Here is a 15,897-nt window from a genome sequence, read left to right as displayed (position 1 = left end):
GGGTGCTATTTTTCAATATTCACTTTGCCCACGAACAGGTTTAGTGCAATATATTCTTAGTGCAATATTTAAATTTGACTACAAACTGTTTATTTTTGTAATATACGTTTAATATTTGTCATATATAATATTGTTTTTGTTGGTTGTATAATTTTTCTGGCACCAAGGGAAACACTTACTAATTTCTTCATACGCGAGTATAATGACAATAAAGGCTTTCTATTCTATTCTATTCTATTCTATTCTATTCTATTCTATTCTATTCTATTCTATTCTATTCTATTGTCCAATTTGTAAACAAAAGACTGATTGTCAACTGTTTTTTTTTTAAGTCAGTCAAAAAGATTCAAGTAACAGCTTTGAACTTGCTTGCAAGTTGGCAGTTTGAATAACAGCGAAAAACCATGATGCGTTTCTCTACTAACAATGAAGCTGTGAGTTTAATTGCTTCAAAAACAGCAACGTTACCACCTCATTACTGAAACAATATTATTTAGCAATTCAGTAATGAAGCTACTTTGGTCGCTGGACAGTATTGACAAAAGTATTTGTGCTCCTAAATGTTTTTGTGTGTGTGCAGTGCGATCTCCCATCTCTGTGTGTGAGTGCAATTAAGGTTAACGCACACTTACCAGCCAAAAATATATATAAAAAAAACAAGCATTCAGATCATGGTATAAAATGAAATATTACATAAAAAAATATTATTGTTATTGTAAGTTTAAATCGAAACATGGTGTTATATTCTTCTAAAACAGTCATATTTTTATTTTAGCACTAATCATAACTAGAGACATCTGTTGTGATCTCCTCACCTTATGTAAACAGGTGTCCACCACAGAGTTGCAGATCTTCTCCAAATCATCCCACACCTCCAGCCGAGAGCGTACAAAATCACACAGCTCCTCATTAGTCATCACATCCCAGATACCATCGCAGGCGAGCACCACAAATTCATCCTCTTCTGAAACGCGTGGGATTTCGAACACCTCCGGTTCCGGAGATACCAGCTGCTCAGTGGGGCCCTTTCCATCCACACACTTGTAGTCATAGTCCCCCAGTGCGCGCGACACTGCAAGAGAACCATTCACCCTTTGGATCATCACAGAACCTCCTGCGTTCTGAATGCGCTCTTTCTCACGTGGATTGCACGGCTTGTGGTCTTGCGTGGAGAACCGGACCTGTCCGGCACGGCTTAGCACGGCACGCGAGTCTCCGCAGTTGATGAAATAGAGGTGCTCAGGGGACACCAGCACGCCAACCGCCGTGGAGCCACTACGGTCCATGCCGTTACGTAGATCTGAGAAGTTGCGCATGTACTCGTCGATCTTCAGGAAGCCAGAACGAATGCCGATTTTAACGCCCTCCACGGAGTCGGGGCCAGAACGGAAGTCCTCGCTGCTGGTTATGATGTGCTCCAGCAGGTGTTTGGAGCAATAGTTGGCCACGCGGGAGCCCGCGTGACCGTCGTACACCGCGAAGAAGGACCAGTCGTCCAGGCCGTGAGGCAGACCCACTGCGGCCGTGTGTGCATCCTCCATCTCTACCCGCCAGCCCTGCATGCTACTCAGGCCAAAGAGCAGACCGTTGCCCGCCCCATGAGCATTGTGTTTCTCTGTCTTCGGTTTGTCCAAGAAGGCCCCCATGGCTCAGGACACCGTCTGCAAGAGAAAGAGTGAGTGATGCGAAGTTGCTTTACTTGTCAAAAAGCTTTTTATGATGCTTAAGTATCACAACAACAAAGAGCATTTTGAGAGGTTAAAGGCATATTTTACCAAATAATTGAAATAGTCATTATTTACTTACCCTCGCGTCATTCCATTAAAACTTTGGTTAATCGTCAAAAAATGAATTATGATATTTTAAATGAAACCTGGTTTCTTATATTAAAATATCTTAATTTGCGTTTTAAAGATGACGTAAGATGATGAGTAAATAATGATACAATTTTCATTTTTGGGTGAACTAACCCTTAAACAATATCATGCCATGTTATACTAAACATGTTACTGGCAATTTAATCCACAAACACAGGTTGGGCTTTTTTGGGAGATCAGCCAAACAAACACTTGAGCAACACCAGCAAAGCCGTTGCATTGACGACAATGTTCTTTAGTATTACACAGTCATCAATCCTCCTTTGTTCATAAAACAGTGCATGTAAAAAGTATGAGACTGAAGGCTATGAAAGTGACAACTGCCAACGGAGTTACTGACAGATCTTGATGTGATCTAAAAGCTACTGTAACAGCAGATATGAAGATAATAACAAACTGCCAAAAGCTCATCAAAAGCAAATAAATACTTCAATCAAACCTCAGCAATTATGTTAATCAAGACCAATTAAATACAATGAGCATACAAGCATATATGACTAAATAAGTCATAATTCACTGAGTAGGCAGAAAAATAAATAACACTATTTAACCTAACACATTAACCTAACACATTTGGCATGACGTTCAATGAGAAAATCTTTGCAGAAGTGACTTATCACTGTTTAACTAGACCCATATCATCATAACCCACCATGAAAGGCACTATGCAATGTAAAATGTGCAGGTGTGTTCAAATGGAGCATTTAGGCTATGTGATAAAAATACACTAAAACTGTATTATTGTGAAAAAACTACAAAATGTAAGAGTGTTTGTAAGATAATGGTGAACATGACTCTAGGACTTCAGTGAAGGGGTCGCTCAGAGAAATAGCATGCATGAATGAAAGTTTCCTGTCAAAAGCTGGATCTAAACCCTCACAGTATGAAGCAGCGCCTAAATGAAAGCATATAAGGATGTCAAAAAAGGCTTCTGGACACATAATCTACACAGACAGATGGGGTGTGTCCGGACGGTAACTCAAGCTCCTGCATCACATTTCATCTTGAGTTTCATCTCTACCATGAGCCACGCTTGAAAAAAAACAAAACAAAAAACAAACTGGCTTTGGCTATCTAACCTCATCCTCAAGACAAGCAAGCACACAGACATCAAATGCATTTGTGTACTGCACAAACGGCGCATGCATGCAAAGCGCACTTTAAAGGAGCTTAGCAGAACTTACAAGACCAGAGGAAAAATGTATTATTGATTACAAGCTACCGAGACAGAAGGCAAAATGTATTTTTCATAAGTCTGTTTCCCCATCTGAATGCAGGATTAGAAAGTGTGGAACAGCTTTAAGCCGCTTTGGGCAAACCCCAACCGTAAGACCATTACATGACTCCAGGAATAGCCACTGAAATGTATTACAAGCCCAAATAAGCCATTAGACAAATGGAACGAGAGCTGCCTCGTAAGCTATGCGATCACAACTTGGGACCTTGACCTAGCAAACCCAAAAAAGCCAGTAGGCTACTAACTAGAAACGAGTCAAGGCTTGCCAATAGATATTACAAGCAGGGTCATGGGAGAGGTCAAATGACAGTTTCTCTCATTCTCTTGAAGCGCCCCTCTTCACAGGTCTGTTTATCCATTGGGAGAATGAGAACTGGCAGTGGTCAGCAGGGCCGGGATCCAGTGAAAGTTCCAGCATTCAGAGGATCATGGGCTCGTCCAAACCTGAGCATGTGGCCCATCAGGGACTAAACTAGACTTACCCAGAAGGGTGGTGCCCATGGCCAGATATTTGCTCACTACTCCACACATGACAGGCATGGAAGGCATGTGACCAAAAAAGGTGGTTGGGAGCTGGAGTGTGTGTTTGTGTGTGTGTGGTTGGATGAGGGCACAGGTTGTTGTGCAGTGTCATGGCTCGGCTGGCCAGGCTGTCGGTTTGGCAGGTCCTCCCCCTCTGAGCATGGCTCTATTTATATCTCTTCAAACTCAGATTGGGTTACTTGCTTCTGAAAGTGGGCAGGGGCGAAGTGGTGCATCCTTACGGCTGTTATTCATGGGAGGGAACGGGGCTTCTTCCCAACATTCATGTTCAGACGTCCTTGTCAGATCCTCTTCATTCTGAGGCCTTGAGGCTGGGATGATCTCTGTCAACAGTAAAAGGGCTGATCCATCATGCAGCGCTCGCTTTGATCAAACCCTGCCATTAGCATGGCAGATACACTCAAGAGGAAGCTTTGTTAATGCTCAGGCTTCAAAACAAGAGCACAAGACCAGGTGCAGTAAACGCACGAATGTATCAGATCAAACGTTAATAAACAGGCACAACAGCAGGAAATGAGGGGGGTTTGGAAAGGTGGCTGGATGTGGACCTGAGGAAGGGATGGTTGAAACTGGACAGTTTACCTTCATCTCCACACCACACACTAAAGGCAAGATTAAACATGAATGTCTGGCACAACTAAATGAAAGAAATTATTTTTAGTTTACTGCATTACTGCATTTTAGTTTACTGATGTATTAATCCTGGCTGGAAGTGCTATGGATTAAATTACAGGTTACACAGTATTATATTGGGGAGAACTGTATTGATAAATGGCCGCCAAGTATCGATATTTTCAGGGAGTGAATTTCGGCTCGCAATTGTGAGTATTGTGCATCATTTTACCCTAAGATCTGCGCTTATGATCCGGGAAATAATGATCATTTGAAATATTTCTTTCAGACTCATTTCATGAGTCATTTCATTTCAATTCATTCACAAGTCATTTCATAAAATCTTTCTTGTGCATGAGCTGTGTGTTCAGGAAGGGTGTCCTTGCATATTTCTGAACATGGACCAATATGTTTGCATGCCTTTAACTCAAGAAATATTAAAGATATCTTGCTATCCTTTTAGATACTGGTTGTTAAACTTTCATTTTGGAATCTTCATTTTAAAGGCCCTCGATGGTTGAATCCCTCGCCATTTTTGAACTGTCACCGTTTTCATATAATGAAACAAAGATTGCCTAAGTCAACAGATCTACTAATAGATCTACCAATCTCTCTGTAAAAATAGTAAAAATTAAATAATGATGCTGTCACTTTTTAAAGCCAGTTTACACCCCTCTTTGGTTCTAAATCTCAGGTGAAAATGGTCATTTTTCATGATCATCTCTACAAGATTACTCAAATAAATATTCATCCATGACATTTAATAGTTTGGCCTTCATCACTATTTATGTTTGTACAGAAAAAAATATTGACAAAATCAAAAATTTGACCCAGGGAAGTTTCCAAAATTTGGTTGATTTGACACGGAATGACCCAGTAGCCTCTCGAATACTGTCTGTATGAACGTGCAACGATGTTTTGTTGTAATAGCTTACACAGCACAGGGAGGGAGGCTTAATTTGAATTGTTGAACTACATTTACATAAAGACAAGTTAACAGTAATAAAAATAAGAACAAATAAACAAACTATAAACAATAGCACAAATAAATACAATAGAGTAAAGAGACAAATGAAATAAACATGGCTTCAAGTTTAACAGTATAAGAAATACTACAGAAATGAAAGTAATCAAACAGTAAAATAACACTGGTGGACAGTTTTCTTTGTGAAAATTAAATACAGATTAATGCTTACAATTAAAGTTACAAAAAAGTTATTCAGTCAAGAGCAGCGAGTGATTTTCTCTGTCTTTTGCAGCAGGTTTATTAGGCTGCTATCACTTTAAGGGCTTATATGCACAGATCCAATATACCATTACAGTGTTTACGTTCTAAAACAGACTATTTACCTGAATACTCGGCAACACGGCCATTTTGACATAATTTTTTATGTATTTGACTGTTTAAAGGGTCATGAAACCCCCCTCTTTCAGCTCAAGTCTAGCTCACAATATTTTTGAAAAATGCAACTTAAATGGGCGTGGTGGCTGTGAGAAGAAGGGAGGGGAGTGGGTGTGGTACGGTAGGGGAGAGGGGAGAGGGGGAAACTGTCACCGCAATGGCCCATGCATATCGACTGTCACTTAAAATCAGTGGTAAAACGTGAGGAAATGCTAAAAAAAAATATATATATATATATATATATATAGCTGGCAAAGTTAAAGTCTAATGAAATACACTGATGCCTTATTTTTGTCCTTTCAAAAGTAACTGAATGCCCTTCTACATATATTTGCCTACATTATTAAAGTATAATTGTATTTAAAACATATAACGTTTATGTATAATTATGTCATTATAAAATATATATTTGTTTATATACACACTATAAATGCATATATTTGAAAATAATAAATTTTCCGCTTAAAAAAAAAAAAGTTCCGTGGGCTACATAGCCTAGATCTACGCGCCCCCTAAACCCACATAGTAAAGATGGACAGTGACAGAGAAATTTGCACGCATACGTTCCATACAATTGAGGTATTGAGGTATTATCGAAATATCTAAATTTTAATAACGAGTGATTATTTAACAAAAGGCATGTAAAACGGTCAGGGTTACATTTTAGACACACACACGCACACACACGACACACCTCTGAAGTGAAAGAAAAGTCCTCGGAACCGCATCACTCGCAAGACGAAACCTGCATTGGTGTACAAGGCCGAAGTCCACCATTCTCCAGTTGAATGGTTGCTACACCGGAGTCCAGCTCGGGCAGCATCGCGGGGAAAGATGCACTGGAACTTTTTGCACCACGAAAACAAACGCGCGTCCCATCATTGCCTCTCTCATCAGCTACGCGATATCACAGTTTGATATGTCTTGTCTGTCATTGTAAAGTTCCCCGTGGTGTCATGAATAATTAAGAGAAAGTGTCTTCTCATTGGATAAGAAAACTCAGCACATGAATAATTATGAGACACCGATGAGTCATCAAAGTACTATAGTGCACTGCCACGTCACAGCCTGTGACGTGGACACGATGAAGATTTTAAAACCGGAAGACGAAAATAGCGGAAAAAAACTAAAATTTAACCATTTTCCCCCTACTATTAAATATAACAGATGCTATCATTGTCTTCAATGGTGTTCAACACACATACCTGTGTTAAAATCTCAGAAAATTTGGTTTAGGGTTTCATGACCCTTTAAGCACAATAAGCCATGAAAAAAAAAATCTATTTGGTAAAAAATTTCCTTGCAAGCTCTTTGAGGCGGCTTTATGAGAGCGCCACTTATACCTATAAATCAGTGGTGCACGTGCTTTTGGCTAAGTGTGAAACCTGCGGGAATTACTAAAATTATGTGCAATACAAGCACATACAACCAAAGCGAATGAGGAGGCGGGTGTGTGTCAATTTGCCGTCGGAGAAAGCACAGCTGGTATCGGTGTACCCTGAAAAAAACTGCTAAAAAGAAGTGCAGAAAACTAATACAAAGAAAACCTTCCAACATGGATTATGAAAATATTAATTTAAAAAAACTGACAAAGCTAAACTATGCAGTTGAGTCATAGTTCAGTAGACATCAGCAGGACAAGATGCACTATACAAATACATTTTTGGATAGCCACTGAAAATTGGCGTAGGTTTGATTTTGAAATTGGTAGGGACGGGGACATCAATATAAATATATTTTAAGTTTTGATCGAAATTATTGCTAAGGATATATCAGTGTCACTGGATATTGGTAGGGACACGTCCCTAGCGTCCCTACTAAATTCTACGCCCCTGAGTGAAACGATCATGATATTTTAAAAAGAGAGCTGAAGGACTATTTTTACTAAAGGTTCATAAAACTAATCTGTGAAATTACATATAGTGTATGCCATGTAATTAAGGACAAACTTTCCATAATCAAATAAATCATAATCAAATAAATAACTAAAAAACAAAACCACACAAATGGATTAAAACAGAATTATGCAGGAAATGCTGTAGCACACAATAAGGATTCACAAGGATCACTACTGCTATAGCAACTGTGCAATAAAGAGCTTCAAAGAGAAGCACAGAACACAATTGATTTACTGCTGTAGCAACACATTGTGAAGAATTGAGATGTTGAAAATAAAGTGATATTCTGATGCTAAGGTATTTTTTCTTAGTCTAATTAGACCTAGTGTATTCAAGTACATGGAAATGGACACACAAAAAAAAAGGTCCAAATTGATGTCATAACATCCTCCCACCCTCATCTTGTTGAGGCACAATTATAACTCCCCCCCCCCCCCCCCCCACACTTTCTATACAAGACTCCATTCTAAAAATAAAGTAAACACTGTGGCGTCACCAAGCAACTCCAGTGCCGCACTGTAAACAGGGGGCTTAGCTTCATTCAGTGACCTAGCTGCAAGCTCTGCATCTTCTCGGGACGAGATGACCCCCACACATTTCCGCTTTAGCTCTGCATGAAAACAGGCATCGAGCTTAACCTCTGGTATAGAGTAAGCAACTGATAGGATTCTGACCAAATCACTTAGCTTTCTGTTAGCTGACAGTATTTGCCAGTCCACTGCTGGTGTTCTGAGTGCCTGCAAGCCACACTAATGCTTATAACACTGTACAGAGGCTAGGGTTGGCCGGTATGACGATATATATGGCGAAATAAACTGTCTATTGTTAGAGATTTTGCTACATCATTTATATCATGGTATGCAAATATATACACGTAAAAGATACAATTCAAGTTTATTTGGACTTTTGACAGCTCCAGGGCTTTCATGAGAACTACAGATTACACTTCCACATTTTGTATCCCCACCCACGGACAGTCGGATCAACAGAGGGTTAGTAACAAAAAAAGTTGTTTTGTAACAGTAGGTTTATTACAGAAAATGTTATCACTTAAAGGGATGGTTCGGAGTAAAATCAACCTAGGGTCCTTTGCACCATGACCTCGAGCCAAACACCCCCCCCCAGAAGCCTTTTTTTCCTTGTTACACATTTAACATTATTAAAGTTAGAGCTCATTTCGAGATATCAGCCGGATGGTTTAGTGCAGGCGCTAATGGAACCTAGGTTGTATCTGGTAAATTACCCCACTAATAGCGCCCGGAATGGTACCAAACTTCTACAGTAGTACGAATAGGTTCTGTACTCATAAAACGAGGCATTGGAAAGTTAAGTACATCAGGTGTTTATTTAAATAACACTTGCCTGATGGCTCATGCTACTGCTAACCCGGACGTCGAGGTCACTTCAGTGATTTGGGAAAAGCCTGTAAAAGTCCTGGCAGAAAGCGATGCATAAGGATGTAGTGTAACGACACCCAGTTCCAGGAATGCAATAATATTTTGTTGGTAGTACCAGTTTGCAACAATTATTAGTTAACATTAAGTTGTCAACACTTTGGAAAAAAATTATAAAAAATGTTGAATATACTGGCTTTCTGCCAGGACTTTTACGGGCTTTTCCCAAATCACTGAAGTGACCTCGACGACCGGGTTAGCGGTAGCTTTAGCCATCAGGCAAGTGTTATTTAAATAAACTCCTGATGTACTTAACTTTCCAATAGGGCTGGACCCGAATATTCGAATATTCGTTCGGTGGGTTGGTATTCGATTTGAAAATTTGACATTCGAATATCTGTTGTTTTTTTGTTGTTGTTTTTTTCACACCTGGGATCCCCCGCGAAACGGTTCTCATTCGTGCTTGAATAAGGCCAGCGACACACTGGCTGCGTGGCGTGTCCGTTTTTATTTCGGCTCCCATGTTAACAGGTTGGAGTTTGCACACTGCCTGTGTGAGACACGCGTCTCAGGCACGGCTCGAGCCACGCGGAAAACACGTGCATGCTAGAAATAGAACCGACGCCAGTGTTCCAGCAACGGGAGTGTTCTCTGGCTATAGAGCGCAGAACAGCGGAGTTTGTATGGACCGAAGCATGCCTGAGCTTGTGTTTTGGGTTAAGATGCGTTGCTTTGACATTCTGGAAAATAGAATAATAGAAAAAAAATGTATTAGTCTTTTTACCCGTTATTATCAATCTAAATTAATCTTGTTTTTAATTTAACTTAATTTAATTTTTCTTTATTTAAATTTCGTTTTTCTTTATTTAAATTTCGTTTTTCTTTATTTAAATTTCGTTTTTCTTTATTTAAATTTCGTTTTTCTTTATTTAAATTTCGTTTTTCTTTATTTAAATTTCGTTTTTTTTTTATTTAAATTTCGTTTTTCTTTATTTAAATTTCGTTTTTCTTTATTTAAATTTCGTTTTTCTTTATTTAAATCTACCCTTTACTGTATCAGTAATTTGTTAGTCAGAAAAATATTAGACTACCTTAAAAGTATTGCTTAATTTAACAGACCTGTGTGTGTGCGCTTTATATCACTAGTGCAATGTCCGTTCTCGGAGCATATAAGCCCTGCCCGCGTGAGGCGCGCCGCTTCCCGCTCGCGCTGTTCTGTAGTTTTCGAAAAGTTTATTAATTCTGAATGTGTCGCGTCTCGCGTGTCCATCTATATTGCACCAAATGCAACACTGCACTCCCTTGTGAAGTCGATTGGATGAACGGTTCTCGAAATAATCAAAATGCAAACGGACATACAGACACATAGAGAATACTGCCTTTATTAGAGAGAAGAATATGTTCAGCACCCTCTCTCCGAAGCTTAGAATATTCGATGTTCATTACTACCGAAGCTTCGAAGCTCAAAAAATGGTATTCGGACCAGCCCTACTTTCCAATGCCTCATTTTATGAGTACAGAACCTATTTGTTCTACTGTAGAAGTTTGGTACCATTCCGGGGATTATTAGTGGGGTAATTTACCAGATACAACCCAGGTTCCATTAGCGCCTGCACTAAGCCATTCGGCTGATATCTCTAAATAAGCTCTAACTTTAAAAATGTTCTACCAAGGGGAAAAAGGCTTCTGGGGGGGGGGTGTTTGGCTCGAGGTCATGGTGCAAAGGACCCTAGGTTGATTTTACTCCGAACTATCCCTTTAAGACATAAGCAAACGAGGATACTGGCCGAGGCTGGCATTTTGACAATTTTCACACCACACACTCACTTTGAATTACGGCCGCACACTTGTTTCTCTGGCGCATAAGGTCTATGGGTGCATATCATTCGTTTGTCAAAATGAAATGTTAAAGGGGGGGTGAATTGCTGTTTCATGCATACTGAGTTTTTTACACTGTTAAAGAGTTGGATTCCCATGCTAAACATGGACAAAGTTTCAAAAGTTAAGTTGTACGTTTGAAGGAGTATTTTTGTTCCAAAAATACTCCTTCCGGTTTGTCACAAGTTTCGGAAAGTTTTTTTCGAGTATAGCTCTGTCTTACGTAAGATAGAGCGGAATTTCCTTATATGGGTCCTAAGGGCACTTCTCCGCGGCCGCGCGCGCACTCGCAGACCAGAGAGAGAAGAGAGCGAAAGCAGTACGTTACCTCAAAGCGCTATGCTCGGCGATAGGGAAGTCAATGTCACCAAAGAAGTGGGTTTTTGGTTGGCAGGGCAAGACAACCCTGCACAGATTCCCAAAGAACCCAGCGTTAAGGGAATAGTGGATGGAGTTTGTTTTTTCGAAGCATCAACGGAGGTTGTGCACGACTCTTTGTTCCCTGCATTTCGACGATGATTGTTTTATAAACAAAGCCCAGATCGACTTATTTGCAGATCGTCTAATGCTTAAGGATCGAGCAGTCACGGTGAGTAAACTACTTCAAATGTCTCTCTGTGTTGTTGTTAGATCAGTTAGCACAGCTATAGCACACCGCCCACACGGCCCGCCCCCAGCCGCTCGGTTTTTTCCGGAAAGACTCGGTACAGCCAATCTTTAACTTATAAATATAATAAAACTAAAGACGTTTTGGAGATATGAAGGATGCAATACTACTCTATAGGTACTCAAGATTAACAGGAGATTGAGTGAAAATGAGCATTTCACCCCCCCTATGATTAGTCAGTATCTGTTAGTCCCGCCCACAATACCTTCTTATAACACAAGGTTGTAAAACTAGTTATAGTAAGAATTGCACATTTGTGGAGTTGAATTTGAAAATTGATACTTTGAAAAAGATACTTTAAAAAGCCTACACTGGAAACCCCAATTGTACTGCTGCAAAAAAACAAGGCTAGCAATGAATCCGGGCGATTCCTTTAACTTAATGAGTTCATCTCAGTTTTTTACCAGAAGTATCTATCACTAATATTCAGGGGTGCACCTCTGGTCTGAAATGAAAAAATTCCCTAGGGGAAAACAAATACTTTTAAAATAAAAATGACAATGAAATTACCACTATAATCAGTAGATGGCAGCAGAGAAGCACTCGTTAGCTCGCTTGCCATTGCCACTTCCTAATGTAGTTCTTTTCATGTTTTGCTTTTGGATTTATTATAAAATAGCTATAATAACAAATTATTTAGGCTATGCTAATAAGTAAATGCATCAAATACTTTCAAATATTTTTAGATTTAATTAAAAAAAAAAATTCAAATGGGCCTATTTTTAAACATTGCTGTTAAAAAAAAAAAAGAAGAGAGCGCTAAATATCTTTTACTCGTTTATGTTACTGCAGGTCTATTAGTCTGCATTTACACTACAGCACTAAATGCATAGGACTATTTTGACAAATGTTTTGTTCCGTCTGTTGCCGCGGTTATCACTGACGATCATAGCAATTTCAGGAGCTATTCGCAGAACAATGTAGCGTATTCACTCCTTATATTTCATAAGCTACGCTTTGCCAACCCTGTTTTATAAAGGCCCACCCACTTAAACATTTCTGGCCTCGCCCCTGCTCTGTATGCAGCGCTGTACAGTGGCTCCAGCTACTTTATGTTCCCTGTCCAACTAAAATAACATTTCATATTCAAATTGTGAAAGGTTTATAAACAGACTATGATGCATGATGTGTATTTATAGGCAGGTTATGTAGTAAGAAAGGCAGTTACATCATTGTTTGGTGATCAAATCAGTGGATAGAGAGACATGGGCCAGTTCTGACAGTGTTTCAAAGATAGCACACAAAAGCCGTTACAAAAAGGTGTTTATGTGGTTAGAGTGCAACAAAGGACCCAGATCATACAGTTTCAGGGCACTCCCTAAGCTAAAGGAAGATGTGTTGCATTACAAGGCACCAAAACAAAAGAAGCGCAACAAGGCCCTGTATGGAGAGAGCTATATCTGTCCAGCTAGCCTCAGCTGAGTAAACACAGAGTTAGGAGAATGACAACCTACCCCTCTTCTATCACTCATACCATATGTGGCCTCTGCTCTACTGGAGGCAGGATGAAAGATGCGATGTCGGGTTCCTCTCCCCATGCACACATGTAAAGCACAGAAGAGCTCTCACATCTACTGTACGAATTATCCGCCCCCTCACAGACACACTGTAACTCCCACACGGCCATACACAGTTGGAACCGCAAACTTTCGCCATCTTTCCCCTTGAAACTGTTGTCACTGGCCAGTCATTTCTATCAAAACCACACAGTGAAACCTAAAGCGCAGGCCTATACTGCAAAAACCCAGCCAAAATACATTGTATCGGCGTAAGAGGGAAGTGGATTTTGGCAGACTTACACAACCACCGAGGGTGTGAGCTGACAGTCTGCTCGCTAAAAGGTCTAAAAGGTCTGTGCAAGAGGAATAAGAGACAACCGAGGGTAAAAAACGAAGGGAAAGTTCCAAATTAATGACAATTAACTACCTGAAACTCTTTCGTACAAGGCACTGCACAACTGGAGACTCAGCAAAACCTGATTTTATTTGAAATCTTCATTGAAAGACTCGAAACAAGCATCATCTTGTGGAAATCGCTGGTCTCCACAGGAGCAGCAGTTGCGATCACAGCATGTGAACAAAAAGGTATATAGAGGTACAACAAACAATAGTGAGCAATGCTGAGTCCCGCTGATGGTACAGCAAAGCAACACGTATTTGAGTAGGAGCTTGAGATAAAGTTCAATGCAAACGGTGTACCTAAGATTCAAAAAACATTCAAGTCGTGACATTTTTTGTCCCATAATGACAATACTTCAAAAATTCACTTTTCTTTTGCAATTGCATATTCACCACATGTGCTTTTCATTTTTATGGATTTCACTGACCTCAGTGCTGTTAGGCTCAATCCTAGAAATTGAGCAAAAGCCAATCAAGATTGGGAGCAATGAGCCATTTTTGTATGCAATATGCATCAGACGATCTGTGGGCATGACGCCTGAGGGTTAGACTACAGTAAGATCAAAAACAGATACCTAGCACCAGTAATACAGATTAACACAGCTTTAACCACAGCTTAGTCTTACTTCACTAATGGTGTGCTCACACTTGGCATGTTTAGTTTGATTAAAACAAACCCTGGTGCGATTGCGCTGTTAGTGCAGTTCATTTGAATAAGTGTGAACGCTGCAACCCAAACCCTGGTGCGCACCAAACAAGCTGACTGAGACCGCTGAAAAGATGGGTCTTGGTCCGATTACAAACTCTGGTGTGGTTCGAATGATATGTGAACGCAACACGGACCAAAGACATGTAAACAAACCAAAAACGGGACACGATATCACAAGATGCCAGTCGCAAATTTGACCATCACAGTTCGGTACAGGCATCAGAGCCGCGTCTCCTCACTGCACATCTTCATTTGTGTGTGTGATGTTGGGATCCCTGCCACTGTTTTGACTCCTTTAAAGGGATACTCCACCATTTTTTCATATTAAACTATGTTATTCCCTTAACTAAGACGAGGTGATACATACCTCTCTCGTCTCAGTGCGTGCACTCAATTGCTCTGGTGCGCGGCGACACTTTGATAGCACTTAGCTTAGCCTAGTTCATTCATTAGGAATAGCACTTGAAGTTGGGAGCACTTCGACTCTGCGCAGTAAAAAGTCACGTTGATTCTAATGACAGAAGTGAGAGGGAGAGGATTTATCAGGAGTGACTTTTTACTGTGCAGAGTTGAAGTGCTCCCAACTTCAAGTGCTATTCTGCCATACATTATAGTTATACTTTTTAACCGCTTAGAAAAGCGCCACGTTTTATTTTGTGTCACCATACTTGGTCGTGTAACTACTCATGTAACTGTATTTAAATACGGAAAACGTGGAGGTGTTTGGTGCTTCTAGCTTCCTCTGTTTGGTTCCTAATGAATGAACTAGGCTAAGCTAAGTGCTATCAAAGTGTCGCCGCGCACCAGAGCGATTGAGTGCACGCACTGAGACGAGAGAGGTATGTATCAACTCGTCTTAGTTAAGGGAATAACAGTTTAATATGAAAAAACGGTGGAGTATCCCTTTAAACATTTTATAAGCACTTCTCAGCTGGTCAAAATACCATCATATGTAGCAGGTTGTGAACATATCCCAATGCCTTTAGGTTTGGTGTTAAAATGCCACTGTGAACACCGAGCGTTTTTGGTCCGGACCAAACAAACTGAGAGTGAACACACCCTAAATGTTTATGATATTGGCAGGGCTCCAGAAAAAAAAAAAAAAAAAAAAAAAACACTTCTACAAGTGAAAAAATAAATAAAAATAAAATAGGCAGTATTAGGCACCATATTATTTAAGTGCCACAAAAGAATAAACATGTTTTATTTTGTCACGCCTGCCCTTGTTTTACAGCATCAGCAATTTTATCCATCTTGTGGATGTCCTGGGAACTAAAATCCACTTATAGTAGTAACTGAACTGCTTTTCCAACTTAATATTAATATTTTTGGTTGCAGTCTGGAGCCCTGTATTGGTCACACAAAACAACACACTCGCAGCAGACGCTCGTTTCCTTCTCGCCACAATGGTGGTGCTCAGGCACGCAAAGAAGAAGTTCCTATGTGAACCAAATGGTTTGCTGAGGAAGACAAATACAACATGAACAGAAAAGCAGACAAATTTGAGCTCTAAGAAAGAAGAAAGTGAAACTTTGTTTGCACGATAGACAAGACCATAAGATCCTCATAAAGAGTCATGAAGACGCCATCGTATAGGCTACATCCAAAACCAGCGATGGCTTCCTTCTATTATAAGCCCTGCAATGATCTGCTACTTGTAAAGGCAATATTTCATCATAATATTCATAATAATTTCAACCACTGTCAAATAAAATGGTAACAAAAAGATAAAGAAAGGTTTATAATGGTTTAGAATCTTGGCAAACAAATAAGTTACAGTTA

General features: G+C 39.9%; 2 protein-coding genes across 3 annotated transcripts in view; one reads left to right on the top strand and one right to left on the bottom strand.

The window, feature by feature from the left end:
• The window catches only part of LOC307146748 (oxoeicosanoid receptor 1-like), a 424,896-nt gene that overhangs the window by 325,402 nt on the left and 83,597 nt on the right, over nucleotides 1-15,897 (top strand). The window lies entirely within an intron of this gene.
• The window catches only part of ppm1bb (protein phosphatase, Mg2+/Mn2+ dependent, 1Bb), a 31,143-nt gene that overhangs the window by 7,563 nt on the left and 7,683 nt on the right, over nucleotides 1-15,897 (bottom strand). For both annotated transcript variants that reach the window (XM_079852297.1, XM_079852298.1), the window contains exon 2: nucleotides 816-1,661. In XM_079852297.1, the coding sequence (XP_079708423.1) occupies nucleotides 816-1,646 (831 nt within the window). In that variant the 5' untranslated portion in view covers nucleotides 1,647-1,661. The remainder of the gene's footprint in view (nucleotides 1-815; nucleotides 1,662-15,897) is intronic.

Source organism: Squalius cephalus, assembly GCF_949319135.1.
Source record: "Squalius cephalus genome assembly, chromosome: 19".
Taxonomy (NCBI): domain Eukaryota; kingdom Metazoa; phylum Chordata; class Actinopteri; order Cypriniformes; family Leuciscidae; genus Squalius; species Squalius cephalus.
Note: the sequence above shows the minus strand (reverse complement) of the source record. Positions and strands in the feature narration are given on the sequence as shown.